General features: G+C 50.1%; 1 protein-coding gene across 1 annotated transcript in view; it reads left to right on the top strand.

The window, feature by feature from the left end:
• The window catches only part of ANO8 (anoctamin 8), a 50,749-nt gene that overhangs the window by 6,477 nt on the left and 20,836 nt on the right, over positions 1–23,436 (top strand). Inside the window, exons 3-8 of the mRNA XM_056867594.1 lie at positions 2,615–2,843; positions 10,950–11,163; positions 14,718–14,850; positions 15,488–15,626; positions 17,017–17,113; positions 21,978–22,094. Of these exons, the coding sequence (XP_056723572.1) occupies positions 2,615–2,843; positions 10,950–11,163; positions 14,718–14,850; positions 15,488–15,626; positions 17,017–17,113; positions 21,978–22,094 (929 nt within the window). The remainder of the gene's footprint in view (positions 1–2,614; positions 2,844–10,949; positions 11,164–14,717; positions 14,851–15,487; positions 15,627–17,016; positions 17,114–21,977; positions 22,095–23,436) is intronic.

Genomic DNA, 23,436 nt, shown 5'->3' with positions numbered 1-23,436 from the left:
AAAACCCTTTTAAAGCGATGTATTTTAATAACATTTTCAAACTCTTAATACATCGCTGGGAATACCTAGTGCGGTAACAGCCACAGAAGTGGGCAGCCAAGATGACCAAAGGGTTAGAGATCCTTTCCTGTGACGAAAGGTGTAACGTATCTCGGGTTTTTCAGTCTAGAAAAAGGATGGTTAAGAGGGGACACAATAGAGGCTTATAAAATTACACAGGGGGAGGGGCAGTGGCTCGGTGGTGAAGCCTCTGTTTGCCATGCAGAAGGTCCCAGGTTCAATCCCCGGCATCTCCAGTTAAAGGGATTAGACAGGTAGATGATGTGAAAGACCTCAGCCTGAGACCCTGGAGAGCTGCTGCCTGTCAGAGTAGACAATACTGACTTTGATGGACCAAGGGTCTGATTCAGTATAAGGCAGCTTCGTGTGTGTTCATATGTGTGTGAGTGAACACAGGTAACCTTTTCTCCCTGGGGCACCCAATGAAGTTGATCGGTAATAGATTCAGGACAGAAAGGACCCTGCACGTGTGAATGCTCGAGGTGCCGCTGTGCCCAGCCTCCCGTCTGCCATGGGATGGCCTCGCTTGCAGTCAGAGTACACCATGCCACCCTGTGCCCACTCTAGCGTCGTACCACGGAGTTCTTTGGCACCCACAATGCCCGGCCTGTTTCCTTCACAGCTGGGAGAAATGCTCTCTTTATTCTCCCTGAGCGGGGGCTGGTAGCCGGCAACGGGCAAAGAGAGGGATCCTTTGTCAAAATTTCCGATGCCCGTGGAACTGGGTGATTTTTTAATGCCGCCTCTTCCCCAGCAGTAGGGGGTATAATTTTGGATCACTCTGGTTTCTCTTCAGATTGTATAAATCTTTTCCCATTTTGGATTGTTAACCTGAGTGGGGGTTGAAGTCTTCGAAAATGGGATTATGAATTAACGCGAGTGAAAAAGCCGATCACAGAGCGGAGGAAAGAGGTTGGAGACGCCTTCTCTGAGAGAGGCGGCCGAAGATTTGGGGGCTTCTCATCAGGGCAATTGAGAGGGGACATGTCAGATGTTTATACAATTATGTCATCAGTGGGAAGAGAGAACGCTTCCTCCCTCTCCCAAATTACTAGGAGGCATCCAGGACAAACAAAAGGAAGCAGTTCCTTCACACCTGATGCAATTGCCTTGTGGGACTCATTGCCACTGGATGCTGTGATAACTGCTTTCTTGGACTTGGGTTGAAAAGTGGATGAGACCCCATGAGGATAGTCCCATCGATGGGTGTGGTCCACGAACCTCTAATAAACCTTCTTTGGAGGTTTTTAAGCAGAGGCTAGATGCCCATCTGTCAGCAATGCTGATTCTGTGAACTTGGGCAGTTCATGAGAGGGAGGGCAGGAAGGGTTGCGTCAATGCGTGGCTCTCGTGGGCCTTTCTTACATGCCCAGGGTAGTGCTGATCACCACTTTGGGGTGAAGAAGCAATTTTCCTCCAGGCCAGATTGGCCTGGGATCCTGGAGGGGTTCCCCCCCCCATCTTCTGGGCATGGAGTAGGGGTCACTGGAGGTGTGTGGGGGGGAAGTAGTTGTGAATTTCCTGCATAGTGCAGGGGGTTGGACTAGATGGCCTTGGTGGCCCCTTCCAACTCTGTGATTCTATGAAACCTCTGAATACAGTTACTGGGATGGTGGGGAAAGCTTTCACCTTGAGACCCTGCATCTGATTGAGAAACATGATGTTGGACTAAGTGGTCTGAACCTGGAGGGTTCTCCTTATGCCACCTCTGTGGTTCCTGCCCTTGCAACAAAACCTCCTGGCTCAAAGGCAGTATACCACTTATTCCGAGGCAAAGATCAGGGGAGCTTTCCCGATGAGTCAGGCTGGCGACTGGCCTAGATGGGCAGACCCTAGCTGAGTTCCCCCTATTATACAGAAGTCCTATCAGCTGCAATAGCTTGATAGAACCTCCTGGTTCAGAGGCAGTCTACCTCTGATGCTGGCGACAAAGCCGTCACCTCTCAAGCTGAACTTTGCAGGCTTCCGTTGGCCTCTGCCGTGCCCTTTTCCGTGGCCTCTGCCATGCCACTGCTGGAAACAAGACACAGGGCTAGGCGGGGCATCAGTGTACTAGGTAGTGTGGAGTAGTGGATAGACCGGCAGACTGGGATGCCGGGAGACCCGATTTCAAATCCCCCCTTCTACCATGGAAGTTTGCTGGATGAACGTGGGCCCATCACAAACTCAACCAGGCCTACCTCATAGGGTTGTTGTGAAAAAACCTCGGCAGGGAGAGCGATGTTCTAAGCCGCTTTGAGTCACCACCGTGGGGAGACAAGTGGATATAAATAAAGAAATGCAAATTCCTCCTCCACCAGTCAAATCCAGCAGTTCTTTTCTTCGGCTCTTTGAGGAAAGCAGGGTAGGAATGCCACAAGACCGAATAGTCGCCCAGGAATCAGGCATGCCCAGGTACCTCGCAGGCAGGCTCTTTAGACTGGCACCTCCCATCTTCCAGGGGACCCCCCTCCACCCTCTCCCAGCAGCCTTTCTTTTTTGGGGGGGTAAACCCAGTTGTTTTCAAGACCAGATGCGAACAGCGTGTTGCTCTTTGACCCCTGGCTGGATCCAGCTGTTCACACCCATTTCCTGTCTGCTACCTATTCCGGTCTGGCTGGTTTGCTGGGCTGCCGAAGCAGGAGAGCCCCAGCGGGTTCCGATCCTGTGACCCTTTTGGAAGGGGCGTCTCCATGGGCGTGGTGGCAAATAGCTTGATTGGCATCCAGAAGGTGCCACGGTTAATTCCGGGCAGCCTCCCCAGCGAGAGAGACTTCAGATCCCAGCAGGTGATGTCTCTGGGGGTACCCCTTGCTCTCCCTGAGCCACTAGATGAGATGGGAGGGGCCGTGGCTCAGCGGCAGAGCCTCTGCTTGGCAGGCAGAAGGTCCCGGGTTCAATCCCTGGCATCTCCAGTTAAAATGAGGCAAGGAGGTGATGTGAAGGACCTCTGCTGCCGGCTGAGTAGGCAAAAGCAAGGGTCTGGTTCAGAATATGGCAGCTCCGTGTGCGTTCTTGGACCAGTGGTCTGTTTCTGGAGGGAGCAGCTTCTTTGCCCCGTGTTCGGTCCTTGGCAGCTCTACTTACAAGAATCCCAGGGACTGGGGAAAACCTCTCGCTGCCTGGGAGACCCTGAGGAGCTGCTGCCAGTCAGAGGAGATACCCCACACACACCCAGGCCAAGTCTAAGCCAGCGTGGTGTAGTGGTTAAGAGCAGTGGTTTGGAGCGGTGGACTCTGATCTGGAGAACCGGGTTCGATTCCCCGCTCCTCCACATGAGCGGCGGAGGCTAATCCGGTGAGCTGGATTTGTTTCCCCACTCCTACACATGAAGCCAGCTGGGTGACCTTGGGCTAGTCACAGCTCTCTCAGCCTCACCCACCTCACTGGGTGTCTGTTGTGGGGAGGGGAAGGGAAGGTGATTGTAAGCCGGTTTGAGTCTCCCTTAAGTGGTAGGAAAAGTTGGCATATAAAAACGAACTCTTCTTCATTCTTAGGGTTGCCAACCTCCAGGTGGTAGCTGGAGATCTCCTGCTGTTACAACTGATCTCCAGCCGATAGAGATCAGTTCCCCTGGAGAAAATGGCCGCTTTGGCAATTGGACTCTATGGCAGTGAAGCCCCTCCCCAAACCCCACCCTCTTCAGGCTCTGCCCCCAAAATCTCCTGCCGGTGGTGAAGAGGGGCCTGGCAACCCTATTCATTCTCCTCTAGGTCAAGAGGGCAAGGCCTGCCCCATAACCGGGAATTCTCTGCCCTCTTGCCATACTGGTTTCCAGGATGTTTTGGGGAGTTGGGGGGGGGGGGGAAACTGTGCCGGTTGTACACACTTGAAAGTACCATACAAGGGACCCTGTTCTCAGCAGTTTGCTACCTAGCAGTTTGCCAACTCTGGCTTGGGAAATTCCCGGAGATGTTGGGGGTGGCGTTTGTGGAGGGTGGGGCATGGGGACGAAAAGGAGCTCAGCGGGGTATAATGCTAGAGAGTCCGCCCTCCCAAACAGCCTTTGTCTTCAGTAGAATTGAGCTCTGTAATATGAAGATCAGTTATAATTGTGGGAGATCTTCAGGGCCTGCCTGGAGGCGGGCAACCCTAGCGCTACCCTGCGCATCCTCCAATCACTCGCATCACGGGTTATCCGTCTCTTGACGGGAAACCCGTGTTGGAATTAACATACGCAATCGGCATGTGTGAGGTTCGCTGCTGTTTTGCCGCACTTTGTAATGTCCGGTTGCTACTGGCCGTGGGGTTTTGGCACGTCCGGTCCACGTGAACTTGTAGCAAAAACTGCCGGCATGGGATGGTTGGGCACAAGTCTTTTAATGGCCCATCGCAGATGTTTTTGGTTGCTGGTGGGGCACTTGTAGCCCCTTCTGGGTGGGGCGGGAAGAGAGACAAAATGCCGTCTAGACATTAGGGAGAATTTTCTAACCGTTAGAGCAGTTCCTCGGTGGGATAGGCTTCCTCGGGAGGTGGTGAGCTCTCCTTCCCTGGAGGTGTTTAAGCAGAGGCTAGATGGCCATCTGTCAGCAATGCTAATCCTATGACCTTATGAAGATGATGAGAGGGGGGGCATCTTGGCCATCTTCTGGGCATGGAGTAGGGGGTCACTGGGGGTATGTGGGGCGGGAGGTAGTTGTGAATTTCCTGCATTGTGCAGGGGGTTGGACTAGATGCCCCTGGTGGTCCCTTCCAACTCTATGATTCTATTCTTTTTTAAATTTTATTTTCAGTATAAGGGGAATACAAAATACAAAAAGGAAGGGGGAAGACAAAGGGGATAAGGGTGTCAATAATGAATTTGAAAAAGACCAAAAAGGAGAAAAGCAAATCAGACAGATTACAATGCCATGCTATTCATCAAGGTTTTGCAACCAAAATAACTGCCCAACTTAAAGAGAGAAGTTTTAGCATCACTATTCTTGCAACCAAATACTAAACATCTTATCAAAAATATTTTGCATCTATACCCTCAATTTTCCAAATGTGGAGTTGGCTGAGGTTTCGCTATGGTTAATTTACATCTACTCTCTTATTATATGTAAGCGTTGCCTTTAATTTTGTGCTAAAGAAAGGGAGGTGGGGAAGGACTGGGCTAGATTGGCAGGTCCAGGGGAGGACCAAACCCACAGAGAGCCACTCACTGGTCCTCTCCTTGAGGAGGTTGCCATAGAGACAGCCGGCTTTTGAAAACTCCCCTCTTCCCCATCTTCTTGGCTGCAAGGGGAGCGGTAGGTCTTGGGATGGGGAGGGGGGGCCTTGCAGGCCTTTGGGCAGGGCTGCCAGGTAAGAAACTGTGGGGGTGGGGGCTTGACCACGACTGGTGAGAAGAGCAGGAGGACGGTGGTTGGGAGCTTCAAGCCATCTGCCGCGGTCTCCTCTGGAACTGGGGGCCGGCCAGCAGGGATGCAGCAGGCTGAAACCCTGCAGGGAGGTGCAGACCGGGAAATGCCACAGCAGCCCTGGGAATGGCATGTGGGCGGGCATTGTTCGGCTGTTCCCTGGCATGGGGGGGGGTCAACCACCATTCTGCAGCAAGATCCGTGGCTGACGGCCTCCCAGTCTGGGTGGTTTCAATGGTCGGATTGGGTCTGCCCGTCCCTCCTTCCTCAGCATGCAAGGCTTCTTGCACGGTTCCTCTTCTGCGTGGTGGACAAGGAAAGATACTGAGGGGGAGTCAGGTTTGCTTGCCTCTCCCCCTCCCTCTGTGCCATGGCTATGCCTGAGTGTGTAACCTGCCGCTGGACCACATCTGCCAGGGATGGCCAATACTGAACGGGACCCCACAGTTTTAGGGACTCCAGGATCCAGGCCAGGGAGTACGGGGTGGGGTTTCAAGTCTGCAGATGTGAGAGCATGAGAAGGAAGCAGATCATGAGAGGGAGGGCATCTTGGCCATCTTCTGGGCATGGTCACTGGGGTGTGGGGGGGAGGTAGTTGTGAATTTCCTGCATTATGCAGGGGGTTGGACTAGATGACCCTGGTGGTCCCTACCAACTCTGTGATTCTATGAAGTCTGCGGACGCACACCAGGCCCTGGCAACTGCTGGAGACTGGGGTGGGTTAGGGGAGACCTGGTACACATGAAGCTGCTTTCTACTGAATCAGACCCTTGGTCCATCAAAGTTAGTATTGTCTACTCAGACCGGCAGTGGCTCTCCAGGGTCTCAGGCAGGGGTCTTTCACATCACCTACTTGCCTGGTCCCTTTAACTGGAGATGCTGGGGATTGAACCTGGGACCTTCTGCATGCCAAGCAGAGGCTGTACCACTGAGCCATGGCCCCTCCCCAATGGTAAAATGGCATGACGCAATGCCACAACATCACTTCCGGCTGCCTAACTAGAAGTGATGTCGTGTTGCATAGTGTTCTACGATTTCCCCAAAACTCTGTGGCAAAAACCATAGAGATTGGGGAAATTCCTAGAGCATGGTTGTCAAACATAAGGCCGGGGGGCTGGATGCAGCCCCTTGAGAGCTCTTATCTGGCCTGCAAACTAGCAGAGGTAGACCTCCCCCCCACACACACACACACTTTTGATCTGGGCTGGTGAGGGATGGCCCAGCCTGACCAAGTGGCCTTTATGTCCTATCCAGCCCTCGTAACAAATGAGTTTGACACCCCTATCCTAGAGTGCTGCACAATGCAGGAAATTCACAACTACCTCCCCCCCACGCCCCCAGTGACCCCTACTCCATGCCCAGAAGATGGCCAAGGTGCCCTCCCTCTCATGATCTGCCTAAGGTAGGGTTGCCAGGTCCCCCTTCACTACCAGCGGGAGGTTTTTGGGGCGGAGCCTGAGGAGGCCGGGGTTTGGGGAGGGGAGGGACTTCAATGCCATAGAGTCCGATTGCCAAAGCGGCCATTTTTCTCCAGGTGATCTGATCTCTGTCGGCTGGAGATCAGTTGTATTAGCAGGAGTTCTCCTGCTACTACCTGGCAGTTGGCAACCCTAGCCTATGGTCATAGAATCAGCATTGCTGACAGATGGCCATCCGGCCTCTGCTTAAAAACCTCCGGGGAAGGAGAGCTCACCACCTCCCGAGGAAGGAAGGAAGGAAGGAAGGAAGGAAGGAAGGAAGGAATCATAGGATCATAGGATCATAGGATCATAAAATTGAAAGGGACCACCAGGGTCATCTAGTCCAACCCCCTGCACAATGCAGGAAATTCACAACTACCTCCCCCCCATACACCCCCAGTGACCCCTACTCCATGCCCAGAAGATGGCCAAGATGCCCTCCCTCTCATGATCTGCCTAAGGTCAAAGAATCAGCATTGCTGACAGATGGCCATCTAGCCTCTTCTTATAAACCTCCAGAAAAGGAGAGCTCACCACCTCCCGAGGAAGCCTCGTTCCACTGAGGAACCGCTCTAAGTGTTAGAAAATTCTTCCTAATGTCTAGACGGAAACTCTTTTGATTTAAAAGAGCAGCCGCCTGGCACCCCTGGGGCTACACCCCTTATCCAAACACACACGTTCAATTAAAGAAACATACGTCGTGCCAGCCCACTGCTTTCTGGCTGTGCCCGCATGCTGGGAGACTCTACGGGCATGAACGCCATGCCCTCAACAGAGTTTATCATTCCTCCAGGACTTGATATCGGGTCAAGAGGCCATAACTCTAACCCATTCCAAAACTAGAGGAGGCCCAGCCACTCAATCAAGTTCCGGAAGTAGTCCCAGGGACGTGTGGAACTCACTGCCACAAGATGCGGCGACGGCGACCCACTTAGTCAGCAGCTTTATTTTTTAATAGGCCAGATTAGTGGAGGTCTGCCAATATCCATGTAGTAAAAAGCCCCCCACCCCCCAGACATCTCATTTTACCTCATGGGATGTGGAATTACCTCAGCTGGCCCAGTTTTCAAGCCGCTAGTCCTCACTGTTCTCCTTCCTCACCGTCTGGGACTTACAGGACTTGTCTTTGTGGACACCCACATGTTGGGAATTGGGAGTATCTATGTCTAGTAACCTGTTCTTCCTGGCCCTTTAGCTCTGCCTCTGAGGAGACTCTGCTCCATCTCAAAAGTCACCCTTCTTCGCCAAACCACCAAGGTTTCAGGAGAAACCTTGGGAATCTCATCCCTTAGAGCCGGCGTGGTGTAGTGGTTAAGAGCGGTGGTTTGGAGTGGTGGACTCTGATCCGGAGAGCTGGGTTTGATTCCCCACTCCTCCCCATGAGCGGCGGACCCTAATCTGGTGAACCGGGTTCTTTTCCCCACTCTTCCCCACGAAGCCAGCTAGTCACAGCTCTCTTAGACCTCTCTCAGCCCCACCGACCTGACAAGGTGTCTGTTGTGGGGAAGGGAAGGTGATTGTAAGCCAGTTTGATTCTTCCTTAAGTGGTAAGAGAAACTCTTCTCCTTCTTCTTCTCCTTCTCCTTCTCCTTCTCCTTCTCCTCCTTCTCCTTCTCCTTCTCCTTCTCCTTCTCCTTCTCCTCCCCAAACAGACGTCTCCCGAGCTTCTCTTTGTATCTTGATAACCGTGAACATAAATAGGTGCAGAGACTGGTGATAACAAGGGAAAGGGTAGCAAGGAAAACATACATTGGGTTCAATTCAGGCAGCCATTAACTACTGGAATATGGCAGAGGGAAACACAATGGGTAATATCCGCATCAACTCGCCGTGGGTCTAAAACCGACCCGCATGATGGTGAAGGGCTGTCCTAGAGAGGAGGGGGCCGAGTTGTTTTCCGTTGCCCCAGAAGGTCGGACTAGAACCAACGGGTGGAAATTAAATCAAAAGAGTTTCCATCTAGACATTAGGAAGAATTTCCTAACAGTCAGAGCGGTTCCTCGGTGGAACAGGGGGTGAGCACTTCTTTCCTGGAGGTTTTGGAGCAGAGGCTAGATGGCCATCTGTCAGCAATGCTGATTCTATGACCTTAGGCAGATCATGAGAGGGAGGGCATCTTGGCCATCTTCTGGGTGTGGAGCAGGGGTCACTGGGGGTGTGGGGGGGAAAGAGGTGGTTGTGAATTTCCTACATTTTGCAGGGGGTTGGATGAGATGACCCTGGTGGTCCCTTCCAACTCTATGATTCTATGAAGTAAGAAGTAGGCGGAATAACCTTGATGTTTCCAGATTTCTGGTGGCTTTACCTTTCTCCACCATCTTGTTGGCGTTCCTCCTTTTCGGCTCCTGTGCTCTGGTCTGATCCTGTGTGCAAGGCGTGTTCTCCTATGAAGCCCACTCCCCATCTTTGCCTAGCTGAAAGTCACCGTCTTAAAAAAAAGAAAGAAAAAGAAAAGCAATTCCAGAGGACTCTTCTTTTATCTAATACCAACCTTTTGGTGGTCCCCAGCCTGAGGAGCGTCCAGCTAGCCTCGACCAGGGCCGGAGCCTTCTCTGTCCTGGCCCCTGCCTGGCGGAATAGCCTCTCCAGTGAGACCAGGGCCCTGCGGGACCTTGGAGAGTTCCTCAGGGCCTGTAAAACGGAGCTATTCCGCCAGGCCTACGGTTGAGGCCAGCTACAGTTCCCATATAGATAAATGCTGGCCTCCCCTAACCTCCACAACTATTATATCCCCCCCCCCCCGCTATATTCCAGCCTGGGATCTTGAACACCTGAAGCTGCCTTCTACTGAATCAGACCCTCGGTCCATCAAAGTCAGTATTGTCTACTCAGACCGGCAGCGGCTCTCCAGGGTCTCAGGCTGAGGTCTATTCTCATCATCTACTTGCCCGGTCCCTTTAACTGGAGATGCCGGGGATTGAACCTGGGACCTTCTGCATGCCAAGCAGACGCTCTACCATGGAGCCACAGCCCCTCACTGAGCCACAATCTTACCCGTCTGCTTGCCAGATTTAGCTTTATGTTACATCTCAGAGGCGCCAGATAACTTAAGACATTTCTGTTTGGTATGATTGTTTTATGGGGCTATTTTAAATGTTGTTTTTAAGGTTTTATCTATTTAAGGGGATGTTTTATTCCTCTGAGCCTGGCCTTGGCTGGGGACAGCAGGGTAGAAGTTGAAATAACAAACAAACAAACAAATAAGTAAATAAGAAGGGCCCTGCTGTTCTCTCCAGGCCCCTGAAGCAGGTCTCTTATTTTCCTGGCAACTTCCTTTGGCATATGAACCTGACTGTCTAAAAGCAGGAAGGGACCCTTTGTTCTGCAACCTTTGGGCTACCCATCAAGGCCATTTTAAGTTTAGCCACCGAATGTTCCCAGAGCACCCGTTCGAGACTCGCCTTTTGTTCACAGCTGCCTGGGGCAAAGTGTCATTTCACCCCTGGCTAAATGGAAACTCTATGTTCTGGAGCAGTCTTCCTCTGAATACCATGTGCTGCCAACCAGCGACAGACATTTGCTTGCATTCTTAAGTGGGTCCATCAGCGGCTGTTAACCATGGTGGTTGACCGTGGAACTTCCAGGTACAGAAGAAGTCTTTCTTCTGCCTACCAGCTTCTGGCTTGTCATTGATGGAAATAGTACGCTGGACTAGGGGGTTGGACTAGATGACCCTGGTGGTCCCTTCCAACTCTAGGATTCTGTGATTCTATGACTGATCAAGCATAGCCAGTGGTTGCTGAATAGGACCTCACGGTTTGTAGCCCTGTCAAGTCAGTCCGACACAGTTTGTTTGTGTGTGTGTGTGTGTGTGTGTGTGTGTGAGTAAGGGACAGTGTTACACATTTGTGTAGGGCCATTTATGCACGAGAGGTTTTGCCTTGGATTTGCCACTCTCTAGATGCACATTTTCCCCATCCAGATTCTCAGAACTCTGCATCAGGCTTATTGTTGAGTTTTGAGAATTTGGATGGGGGAAATGGGCATCTAGAGAGCAGCAAATCCGAGGCAAAACCTCCCGTGCATAAATGTCCTAGGAATCGTTGTAACCACCCCTTTAGCACATCGTGAGAGGTCCTTCTGCCATAAGATTGCCCAATTTTCACAGATGGTGAAGACGCTGCACCTCATACACACGGGAGCAGATTTGTGTGGGGAGCTGGCCGCCCTCCTGCCTTTGGCTTTCAACCGTGCTCTTTGCCTCCCTACAGACAAGCTCTTCGGGAAGCGGCTGCTGCAGGCCGGGCGTTACGTCATGTCGCATAAGTCCTGGATGAAAACCGTGCCCACGGAGAACTGCGACGTGCTCATGACTCTGCCAGGTACGTGGGGTTGGGGCGGAGGCGTGCCAATTCTGGGCTGGGGATTACTGTAGAGGGGAGGGGAGGAAGCCCAGCAGGGATGTGATGCCACGCGGTTTCCGAAACTTCTTCCAGGGGAACTGATCTCTAGTCTGGAGATCGGTTGTAATTCTGGGGCGGGGGGGGTCTCCAGGTCTTCCTGAAAGCTGTAGTTCTGCAGTTCTCTTGGACTGGAATTTGCCAAATTAACTGCACCTTTAAATGCAGGAAGAAATTCAACTGGCATAGCCTGCCCCCATCAATTCATCTTTAGGCCAGGACTGGGCTTCGCTGGTTAAATGGCTGCTGTTCATGCCGCTGTTAAAGCAGTCCGGGCAGGAAAAATATGTTGGGATCTCACCTGACGAACGCCGTCTTTGTTAATCTATTGCATGAGCGTTGATCGATGCTAATGAAATTCCTTGCACGCCTCAGCATACATTTACACATGAATAAAGATAAGAGTTCCGAAACGTTATCTGTTTTTAAATGAAGCACTGCCACGGTAACCTTGTTAGGAGAGGCATTCCCTTCTGCCTGAGAGAGTTATAGTGGGAATGCCTCTTCTAAAGTGGGGTATTTATACTGAAAATATAAGTGCCTTTATACTGAAAATAGTTAACTGTGTTTGAGAGCCTGCGTGATGTAGTGATTAAGCGCGGTGGTTTGGAGCAGCGGAGGCTAATCTGGTGAACCAGGTTGGTTTCCCCACTCTTCCACACGAAGCCAGCCGGGTGACCTTGGGCTAGTCACAGCTCTCTCAGCCCCACCTACCTCACAGGGTGTCTGTTGTGGGGAGGGGAAGGGAAGGTGATTGTAAGCCGGTTTGATTCTCCCTTAAGTGGTAGAGAAAATCGGCATTTAAAAACCAACTCCTCTTCCTCTTCTTCTTCATCCTCTTCTTCTTCCTCTTCTTCTTTCTCCTCCTCCTCCTCCAACTGCTGAAGTTCCCCTGCTCCGCTCAGAATGGAGTTTCTATTTCAGAGGGATCAGCCTGTGAAGAGAGCCCAGGAGTCCTTAGCCACAGCAGGGCCCCCGAGCTTTTCTCACTTCTCCAGATGAACCCGCTGTCTCCAAGCTAGCCTCGTTGTGCAGGGGGCCGGGTTTTTTCCCCCTTTCTGGCAGCGTCTCAGGGTTGCAGGTTGGTTGCTTGTAAGGGGATACCAGTCTGGGCAGGGTGCCAGGCTGTAATGGAGCGCCAAGGAGAAAAACCTTCGGATCCTCCCGTAAGTGCTGCCTGGGAAGAGGTGCTGCCGGTTGCCAACAGCCCTCCGTGGGAATTGCGTCACGCGGCGCCTGATGCCCTGCAGATCTTAGCAGCTGATACAGAATCACCGTGTTTGGGGATGGGGTGGTGGTTATTCATGTCTATCTCCGCACGGAATGATTTGGACGCAGGGTTTATTCTCCAGGGAGGTACTTCGCTGTGCAAGTCATAGAATCATTGAGTTGGGAGGGACCACCAGGGTCATCTAATCCAGCCCCCTGCACAATGCAGGAAATTCACAACCACCTCCCCCCAGCTAAGAGGTGATGTGAAAGGCCTCCACCTGAGACCCTGGAGAGCTGCTGCCAGTCTGAGTAGACAATACTGACTTTGATGGACCAGGGGTGTGGTTGCATAGGAGACAGCTTTATGTAATCCTAGAATCATAGAGTTGGAAGGGACCACCGGGGTCATCTAACCAACCCCCTGCACAATGCAGGAAACTCACAACTACTTTCCCCACACACACACACACACACACACACACACCCTCAGTGACCCCCTACTCCATGCCCAGAAGATGCCCAAGATGCCCTCCCTCTCATCATCTGCCTAAGGTCATAAAATCGGCATTGCTGACAGATGGCCATCTAGCCTCTGCTTAAACACCTCCAAGGAAGGAGAGCTCCCCACCTCCTGAGGAAGCCTGTTCCACTGAGGAACCGCTCTCACTGTTAGAGAAAGTTCTTCCTAATGTCTAGACGGAAACTCTTCTGATTTCATTTCCACCCGTTGGTTCTGGTCCGACCTTCTGGGGCAACAGAAAACAACTCGGCACCCCTCCTCTCTATGACAGCCCTTCAAATACTTGAAGATGGTTCTCATATCCCTTTCTCAGTCTTCTCCTTTTCAGGCTAAACATACCCTCCTATACTGCAAAATAGACATAGGGATCATCTTGGCACGTGTATGGGCCATGTGCGTATGTGCTAATAGTGGTGTGTCAAATGAGCATGTGTAGTTGCCTTCTGCTAAATCCGGTCCTCCATCTGCCATTACAGACCCTTTGACTCATCTGAGAAGAGGCTTTCCCTCCTGCGAGGAAGGGGGGGATGCCTCATTTTAGGGGGCAGGATTCTCTCCTGTGGGGTAGGGAAAGGAAAAATAGCTGGTCTTAAGAGAGGGATACAGAAAAAAAGAAGGGGGAGAAACCTCTGATAGAAGACAGGGAAAAAAATGTGCAAAGCACCAGAGGTTACAAGGCGTTTATCTAATCACTTGTAGCTACTCGAAAGTTTTACAAAATAGTAATAACAACAAAGGTTCAAATAAATTACAAAACATGTATTACAGTATACAAACAGTGAGCAAACGGGATACTAGCCAGCAAACCTGTCACTCTTGTGGTTTTGTGTTATTTTACCAACACTTTTGCTTTTTGTGTTTGCTCATGATTTGTGTACTTTAATACATGTTTTGTAATTTATTTGAACCTTTCTTGTTATTACTGTTTTGCAAAACTTTGGAGTAGCTACAAGTTATTAGATAAACGCTTTGTAACCTCTGGTGCTTTGCACATTTTTTTTTCTGTCTTAAGAGAGGGATTCCTTCCTACTAAAGAGGGGGATGAGATGTCCTCTTGTGGCTGAAGGGATGGGTATAGACCCTGTCTTCTGAGAGGGATTTCCTCCTGTGGGTGGGAGAAGGTGGGGTATGCCTTTTTGAAGGTGGTGTCGGCCATTTTCCTTTCTTAAAGAACTTGCATTAAAAATAATTAAGTTATTTTTAATGCAAATAGTATTCCTAATTACTTTACCCAACATATCACTGAGAGGGGATATGAGAACCACCCTCAAGTACTTGAAGGGCTGTCATGTAGAGGATGGTGCCGAGTCGTTTTCTGTTGCCCCAGAAGGTCGGACCAGAATCAAGGGGTTGAAATTAAATCCAAAGAGTTTCCGTCTAGACATTAGGAAGAATTTTCTAACAGTCAGAGTGGTTCCTCAGTGGAAGAGGCTTCCTCGTGAGGTGGTGAGCTCTCCTTCCCTGGAGGTTTTTAAGAAGAGGTTAGATGGCCATCTGTCAGCAATGCTGATTCTGTGACCTTAGGCAGATGATGAGGGGGGGCATCTTGGCCATCTTCTGGGCATGGAGTTGGGGTCACTGGAGGCATGGGAAGAGGTAGTTGTGAATTTCCTGCATTGTGCAGGGGGTTGGACTAGATCACTCTGGTGGTCCCTTCCAACTCTATGATTCTGTGTTAATTAATTGACTTGTCCCCGCACTGTGTCTTCTCTCCACCCCCCACCCCTCAACTGCCTCCCACCAGACACGACGGACGACCACACCCTCCTGTGGTTGCTGAACCACATTCGGCTGGGAATCCCCGAGCTCATCATCCAGATCCGACATCACAAGCACACGCGAGTCTACGCCCTCTTCGTCACGGCTACCTATGAGAGGCAAGTCCCACCTGGGGGTGGCTGGGGTAGGGGTGTGTGTGTGTGTGTGTGTGTAGATAAACGGTATGGTTTTCTGGGACCAAGAGAGAGAAAAGGATGGGTGAACGTAAGAACATCCCTGCTGGATCAGACCCAGGCCCATCAAGTCCAGCAGTCTGTTCACACAGTGGCCAACCAGGTGCCTCCAGGAAGCCCCACAAGACGGCTGCAGCAGCATTTATCCTGCCGGTGTTCCCCAGTACCTAATATATTCGGCATGCTCCTCTAATCCTGGAGAGAATAGGTATGCATCATGACTAGTATCCGTTTTGACTAGTAGCCATGGATAGTCCTCTCCTCCATGAACATGTCCACTCCCCTCTTCAAGCCTTCCAAGTTGGCAGCCATCACCACATCCTGGGGCAGGGAGTCCCACCATTTAACTAGTTTAATTTAACAATTTAAACATTCAGCAGCACCACCTCTTTGGCCACAAAGCTCATGGGATGACCTTGGGCTGACCGCCCTTTCTCAGCCTCCCCTACCTCGCAGGGGTGTTGGGAGGGCGGGAGGAACAAGAAGGGCGGGAGAGGGAAGCGGGAAGGGGAAGCTGTCGTGTCGTGCCTGAGTGTTCTTGCCCTGCCCGTTTCCTTGGCAGTTTGCTACGAGGGGCGGACGAGATCGGCCTGCGGAAGCCGGTGAAGGCCGAATTTGGGGGCGGCACCCGCAGCTTCTCTTGCGAGGAGGACTACATCTACGAGAACATCGAGAACGAGCTGCACTTTTTCACTTCTCAGGTGAGCCCCCCCACCCCTCTGGCCAGGCAGCCAGGCGAGAAGCCTTCCAAGTTGGCAGCCATCACCACATCCTGGGGCAGGGAGTTCCACCATTTAACTAGTTTAATTTAACTATTTAAACATTCAGCACCACCACCTCTTTGGCCACAAAGCTCATGGGATGACCTTGGGATGACCGCCCTTTCTCAGCCTCCCCTACCTCGCAGGGTTGTTGGGAGGGCGGGAGAGGGAAGCGGGAAGGGGAAGCTGTCGTGTCGTGCCTGAGTGTTTGTGGTGGGGGGGCTGGCTGGCTGCTCCCCAGGGCCGGGCAGAAGAATCAATTTGTCAATAAGTTCTTCTGAAGAGAGACATCAGAATATCAGAACAGGACTTTTCCGGGCTGACCCGGCACCTGGAGTTTCCGTCCAGCTCTCAGCAGCAGGCGACGGGACCGTCTCCCGCCACTAGTCTGTCTGCACGTTTTAAAAGCCTGAGCTATGCGGTTATCACTATTTATGTGGCAGTGAGTTCCACTTGCCAGTTTTGCCCTGCATGGAGGAGGAATAATTCCTGAACTTGCCACTGGGGCAGCTTGGCTGGGAGCCAGTGTGGTGTGGTGGTTAAGAGCGGTGGTTTGGAGCAGTGGACTCTAATCTGGAGAACCGGGTTTGATTCCCCACTCCTCCCCGACATGAGCGGCGGAGGCTAATCTGGAGAACCGGGTTGGTTTCCTCTTTCCTCCACATGAAGCCAGCCAGGTGACCTTGGGCTTGTCACAGCTCTCTCAGCCCCACCCACCTCATAGGGTCTCTGTTGTGGGGAGGGGAAGGGAAGGTGATTGTAAGCAGATTTGATTCTCCCTTAAGTGGCAGAGAACGCATGAAGCTGCCTTCTACTAAATCAGACCCTCGGTCCATCAAAATCAGTATGGTCTACACAGACCGGCAGCAGCTCTCCAGGGTCTCAAGCAGAGGAGGTCTTTCCCATCACCTACTTGCCTGGTCCCTTTAACAGGAGATGCCGGGGATTGAACCTGGGACCTTCGGCATGCCAAGCAGAGGCTCTTCCACTGAGCCACAGCCCCTCCCCAAAGACAGAACATGCCTTCTTCTACTGCTCCGATGCTATCCTTTGGATGTGTAGATTGCTACTCTTGGCATATAAAAACCAACTTTTCTTCTTCCTCTTCCTCTTCCCCCTACTCCATTTGGGGATAATGCACGCCCCCTTTTCCTGGCTATGTTGTGTATTTTTTTCTGTTTGTAGTCAGATGGAATGCTGTGGTCTGGATATCCTCAATCTCTAGGAGCAGGGTCTACTCTGGGGCTGCCCCGTAGTGCAGCAGAGACGGGACGGGGGACTGGCAATCCCAGCCCCACTAACCGCTGCTCTTCTCCTGTCCTGTCTGCAGGAACGGCAGAATGTCATCAGGTATTGGTTGGAGAACCTGCGAGCCAAACAGGGCGAGATGCTGCACAACGTCCACTTCCTGGAGGGGCAGCCAATCAGTGAGTGAGGGCTGGGACCCTGAGGTGGGGGTTGGGGGTGCCAACCTCCAGGTGGAGCAGGGAGATTTCCTGGAATTTCAGCTGATCTCCAGACGACAGAGATCAGTTCCCCTGGAGAAAATGGCAGCTTTGGACGGGGGACTTTATGCCATCCCACTGAGGTCCCTCCCCAGGCTCCACCCCCAAAATCCCCAGGAATTTTCCAACCTGGAGTTGGCAACCTACAAGGAATGCATGTGCAGATAGAGTGGGACCAACACTTTGCACAAACTTTAAAATTAGGACCATAAGAAAGGCCCTGCTGGGTCAGACCCAGGCCCATCAAGTCCAGTAGTCTGTTCACACAGCGGCCAACCAGGTGCCTCCAGGAAGCCCACAAACAAGACAGCTGCAGCAGCATTTATCCTGCCTGTGTTCCAAAGCACCTAAGATAATAGACATGCTTCTCTGATCCTGGAAAGAATAGGTATGCATCATGACTATTATTCATAAGAACATAAGAAAAGCCCTGCTGGATCAGACCCAGGCCCATCAAATCCAGCAATCTGTTCACACAGGGGCCAACCAGGTGCCTCTAGGAAGCCCACAAACAAGACGACTGCAGCAGCAGCATCCTGCCTGTGTTCCTCGGCACCCAATACAATAGGCATGCTCCTCTGATCCTGGAGAGAATAGGTGTGCATCATGACTAGCATCCATTTTGACTAGTAGCCATGGATACCCATCTCCTCCATGAACATGGCCACTCCCCTCTTCAAGCCTTCCAAGTTGGCAGCCATCACCACCTCCTGGGGCAGGGAGTTCCACAATTTAACTAGTTTAATTTAACTATTTAAACATTCAGCACCAACCCCCAGAAGACACAATCCGCCGTTGACTTTCTGAATTCTGGCCATTTTCAAATTTCAGTTTGGAAATGGACTATTCAGCAGGGCAAGGGTGCTCCGTGTTTTTGAAAAATCAAAAGTCTTCTGCCTCTTTGAGGAGCTTCAAGGCATGCTCCCCAAACTCTCACCTTGTTACATTTTCATGGGGAAACCCGTGTCCTTTTCGGCACGGCCAGCCGTGGAAACCCAGCAGCTGTGCACGAAGGAGCAACCCGCAGCAGAAGGACTCCCCACCCACACACACCCCTGCCCTTCTCAAAGCCTCTCACAAATTTAGTTCCAGGGAATTACCAATAATCAGATCTCCACTCAACCAAGGAGAGAGTTTCTTGACTCCCCACTCCCTGCACACACTCTTGCAAGGGCATCTTCTAAATTGGAGCACGAAACAGAATTCCTCTGAGGCAGATGTAAATCGGAACGCTTGGGAGCCGAAGCCCAGCTAATGAGATTTCCTTGAGCATCTTCCTTCTTCCTCTCGTTTGTAACTGCCAGTTGAACGGGGACGATTGGTAAAGCTTTTCCTGGACTGTATCACTTCAGGCTGGAGAGAGAGCGCATGTCTGAATGTGCCGGAAACACCCACCCCCAAAATAACACTGTGCAAAGGAAAGTGAGCTTGTTAGGAAAAGGGCTTAGCTGTTTTTCTGTACACAGGAGCAGGGTTCAGACATGCACCCTGACACCAGAGAATCATAGAGCTGGAAGAGACTACCAGGGTCATCTAGTCCAACCCGTTGCACAATGCAGGAAATTCTCAACTACCTCCCCCCGCCCCCACCCCTAATGATCCCTACTTCATGCCCAGAAGATGAGGAGGGAACCCTACAGGATCCCTGGCCAATTTGGCCTGAAGGAAAATTGCTTCCTGACCCCAAAGTGGCCATCAGCATTACCCTGGGCATGTAAGAAAGGGACACGAGCCAAGCACTGACGCAACCCCTTCCTACCCTCCCTCTCATGATCTGCCTAAGTTCACAGAATCAGCATTGCTGTCAGATGGCCATCCAGCCTCTGCTTCAAAACCTCCAAAGAAGGAGAGCCCACCACCTCCTAAGGAAGCCTGTTCCACTGAGGAATGTTCTTCCTAATGTTTAGCCGAAAATTCCTTTGATTTAATTTCAACCTGTTGGTTCTGGTCCGACCTTAGAATCATAGAGTTGGAAGGGACCACCAGGGTCATTTAGTCCAACCCCTCACAATGCAGGAAATTCACAACTACCTCCCCACCCCACACCCACACCCTCAGTGACCCCCTACTCCATGCCCAGAAAATGGCCAAGCTGCCCTCCCTCTCATCATCTGCCTAAGGTCATAGAATCAGCATTGCTGACAGATGGCCATCTAGCCTCTGCTTCAAAACCTCCAGGGAAGGGGAGCCCACCACCTCCCGAGGAAGCCTGTTCTACTGAGGAACCGCTCTCACTGTTAGGAAATTCTTCCTAATGTCTAGACGGAAACTCTTTTCATTTAATTTCAACCCTTTGGTTCTGATCCGACCTTCTGGGGCCACAGAAAACAACTCGGCACCCTCCTCTCTATGACAGCCCTTCAAGTACTTGAAGATGGCTGTCATATCCCCTCTCAGTCTTCTCCTATTCAGGCTAAACATACCTTCTGGGGCAACAGAAAACGGTCTGGTCCAGCAAGATATTTATTGGTACGGCACCAGCCAGACAAAATGAAGTGATGGTTTTATTTTTGTTTATTCTTTATCCCAATACTCGACCATATTTCTCTATTTCCTCCATAAAATGTTCTATTGACTCTGCAGGGTTCTCCAATGTTAAGACCATGTCATCGGCATAGCATTTTAGTTTATATTCCTCTCCATCAACTTTCAGTCCACCAATTTTCTCATCTTGTCTTATTCTGGTTGCTAATACTTCCAAAGCCACATTAAATAACAACGGCCATAGTGGGCATCCTTGTCTTGTGCCTTTTGTAGTGCCCTAATTAACTTAGTTTATAGAGAAAACATATATGCTGTCACATATATGCATATTCACATAGCATAACACACACACACATATATAGATTCTTATGTACAAGTCTAGAATCACTTTGCATTATGGGTAACATGTACTTTGGTCAAGCTACATTCATTGCTGAGGAGCCTGGGTCAGAGTGACCCAGCAAGCAGTTTGCAGGCAGCTGACTAGGTGAGGTCATTCCCTCTTGGTACAGGCAGGTTGCTTAATTAAGCCTGGAGCTTTGATTTAAGACAAGACATGTCATCTTGGAATGTGAAGCTGTGCCTCCTCATTAACCATTAGGCAACGCCTTGAAGAGCATTTTCTATTGGATATGCAAATAATTGCTTATACGTCCAAGAGGTTTATTGAACAGTTCAGTGTTACGTGTGTATTACGTTTCTGTAACCACCCATCATCAAAGTCTATATCCATGCTTGCAATCCTTTGATGTGTGTGGAAATTGCTCTGCGCTTTAGGCAATTTTCACCAGCATTTTGTTATATTGGCCAATAAAATAACCTGCTTTGATTCTTCAGCTTCCAACTGTTTTATTGTGATTGAATATTAATACAATAAGGAAGTAGAACATTACACTTTCTTGATTTCAAATTTTTCTGATAATTTCCCATTGATAACCAATCTCGCTGATTGTTGCTGATAAATGCTCTGAATCAATTTAAGATGTAAAGCTAGTTCTTCTTCAAAGCATCTATAGTATCGTGCTGTCAAACCATCCGGTCCGGGTGCTTTATCCGTTTTCTGACTTGCAATAGCTGTAGTAACTCTTGCATAGTAATATTCTGATTCCACCAAGAATCATCTTTTTCAAATGTTTTTTATCTTGGAATCCTTGATATAACTATCTATTTCATCTTGATTATGTCCAGGTGAGATTGATATAGATTCTCAAAATATTTTACAAATTGCTCTTTAATGTCTTTTTCTTTAAAACTGACTTTGTACCTTATCTTGACACCTGTTATTGTCTTCTTTTCCATTTGTTTTCTAAGATAATAAGCTAGGTATTTTCCAGGTTTATTTGCGTGTTCAAAAAACTTCTGTTTTGCAAATAGGATTTTCTTTTGCATCTCTTCTGTGTCCATCATGTCGATTTCTGTTTTTACCTTTTTTATTTCTTTCAGGATACTCCTTTTGCCCACTTTAACATACTGTTCTTCTAGTTTTTGAAGCTCTTCTATCAAATGTTCTCTGCGCTGTCTTTTTTGTTTTTTGAGTTTGGAGTTAATAGCAATCAATCTTCCTCTCATAAAAGCTTTGCTAGCATCCCACACCGTTCTGATCGAAACTTCCGATGAGCAATATATCTCAAAAAATTCTTTTAATTCTTTTTTGCACTGATGTATAACCTCTTCTTTCAGTAGCAGATTATTGTCGAGTCTCCATCTCCTAATTCCCGATCTCCCATATTTCCAAGTCAGTTCAATTGGATTATGATCTGAAAGCAGTTTTGGTAAAACTTCTACGGTTTCTAAATTATTTAGTAATGTCTTTGAAAACCAACACATATCAATTCTTGAATGAAGTGATGGTATCACTTTACTCTGCTCTGGTTAGACCTCACTGTGTTCAGTTTTGGGCACCACAATTTAAGAAGGATGTAGACAAGCTGGAACGTGTCCAGAGGGGGGCAACAAAGATCGTGAGGGGGTCTGGAGATCAAGTCCTATGAGGAAAGGTTGAAGGAGCTGGGTATGTTTAGCCTGGAAAGGAGAAGACTGAGAGGGGAGGGCATCTTGGCCACCTGGGCGTGGAGTAGGGGTTACTGGGGGTGTGGGGGGAAGGTAGTTGTGAATTTCCTGCATTGTGCAGGGGGTTGGACTAGATGACCTTGGTGGCCTCTTCCAACTCTATGATTCTATGTATCCCTGGCCCTGAATCTGTGGGCATGTGTGTATTTTCCTTTGAGGGGTCATGGTCCTCAGGGAGGGTGAGCTTCTGCTCCTCTTGGCTCTTTCATCCTTTTCCCGATTCTTTCTGCAGTCCCAGAATTAGCCGCACGTGGCATTCTCCAGCAGGTCTTCCCCATCCATGAGCAACGGATCCTCAACCGACTGATGAAATCCTGGGTACAAGCCATCTGCGAGCCACAGCCTCTAGGTACGTTACCGGCCGAGGAGACCTATGGCCAGGTGTTTGCTCATAGACCCGTCCTCGCATGCAAGCCCCAGAGGTCGTGTGGGTCCATCTGTCCAGAGGCACAGCTCAGGTTTCATATCCTTCCCAGAAGAGAGAGAGAGAAACAGATACATGACCCATTTTTATCTTTATCGGCTGGATGAAGAGTATAAAGCATGAATGAAGAGGAAAATGGCACAGCTGTGTTAAAGTCCAGTTCCAGTACAAAAAGAGTGCCCGTATGCATATCAGCATTCAGGCGTAACTGGATTATAAATTTCGGTGTATCATCAAGGCAGCCATTAGATAATAAACTACAGGTAGAGTAACAGCCTTATCTTTACCAGGCAGCAGATAAATTAAATGATAATTGTTTGAACATAAAGGGAAGTGTGAAATCAATGGAGAAATAAAAAGCAGTTCTAACCAGAGACAGTTTGAAAGGCAATTGGAAGCAATTCCAAGAATAGCAATGTACTCCAGGCGATTCCAAAATGCAGTGGTGATATTCGGCCACAAATCCCTGGTGCCCAATTTAATTTAGAATTTAGCCCCAAAAATGTGTTCCACATGCAGCGTGTCCACAGAAAACCCACCGGTAGAAGGAGGGTGGAGTGCGTCTATTCTAACCGGGATGAGAAACCCGGGGGTGTGTGTGTCTTAGATAGGACAGGAGATCAAGAGCATGGCTGGCATGGGAGAGGGGTTTGGGGAATGTAGGAAGGTGTGCCATGCCACATGCGGCCAGGGACATGTGGCCCCAAGGGAAGGGCATGCTCCGTAGCGCAAGGGGGAGAAAAAGAGGATGTGAGGACAAAGCATGGGGAAGGAAGCAGTATGGTAGAAGTTAAGCCATTCTTGGCCTACCTTGAAGGGTCAGTGTTCTCATGATGGTGGTGGAAGAAGGTGTGTGTGGGGGTCCAATTCAAGATGTTGGGGGGTGCCTTCTCAAGATGTTTGGGGGCCAAGGGAGTCTCTTTTATTCCCTAAATTTGCCCCTTTTCTGTCAGTAGTGAGGAAACCAAACTCGGGGTATGGCTGTTACTGTGGAGGAGAGGCGAATGGGGCCAGAGATGACGTTATCCTTTTGAATGAGGATCTGATTAGTTTTCCAGGCCAGGCAGCGTTGGGAGGGATATTCTCAAGTGACATGATACAGCCAGTGTGGTGTAGTGATTAAGAGCGGTGGTTTGGAGCGGTGGACTCTGATCTGGAGAACCGGGTTCGATTCCCCACTCCTCCACGTGAGCGGCGGAGGCTAATCTGGTGAACTGGATTGGTTTCCCCACTCCTATGCACGAAGCCAGCTGGGTGACCTTGAGCT

This window comes from Euleptes europaea, chromosome 2 (genome assembly GCF_029931775.1).
Source record: "Euleptes europaea isolate rEulEur1 chromosome 2, rEulEur1.hap1, whole genome shotgun sequence".
NCBI lineage: Eukaryota > Metazoa > Chordata > Lepidosauria > Squamata > Sphaerodactylidae > Euleptes > Euleptes europaea.
Note: the sequence above shows the minus strand (reverse complement) of the source record. Positions and strands in the feature narration are given on the sequence as shown.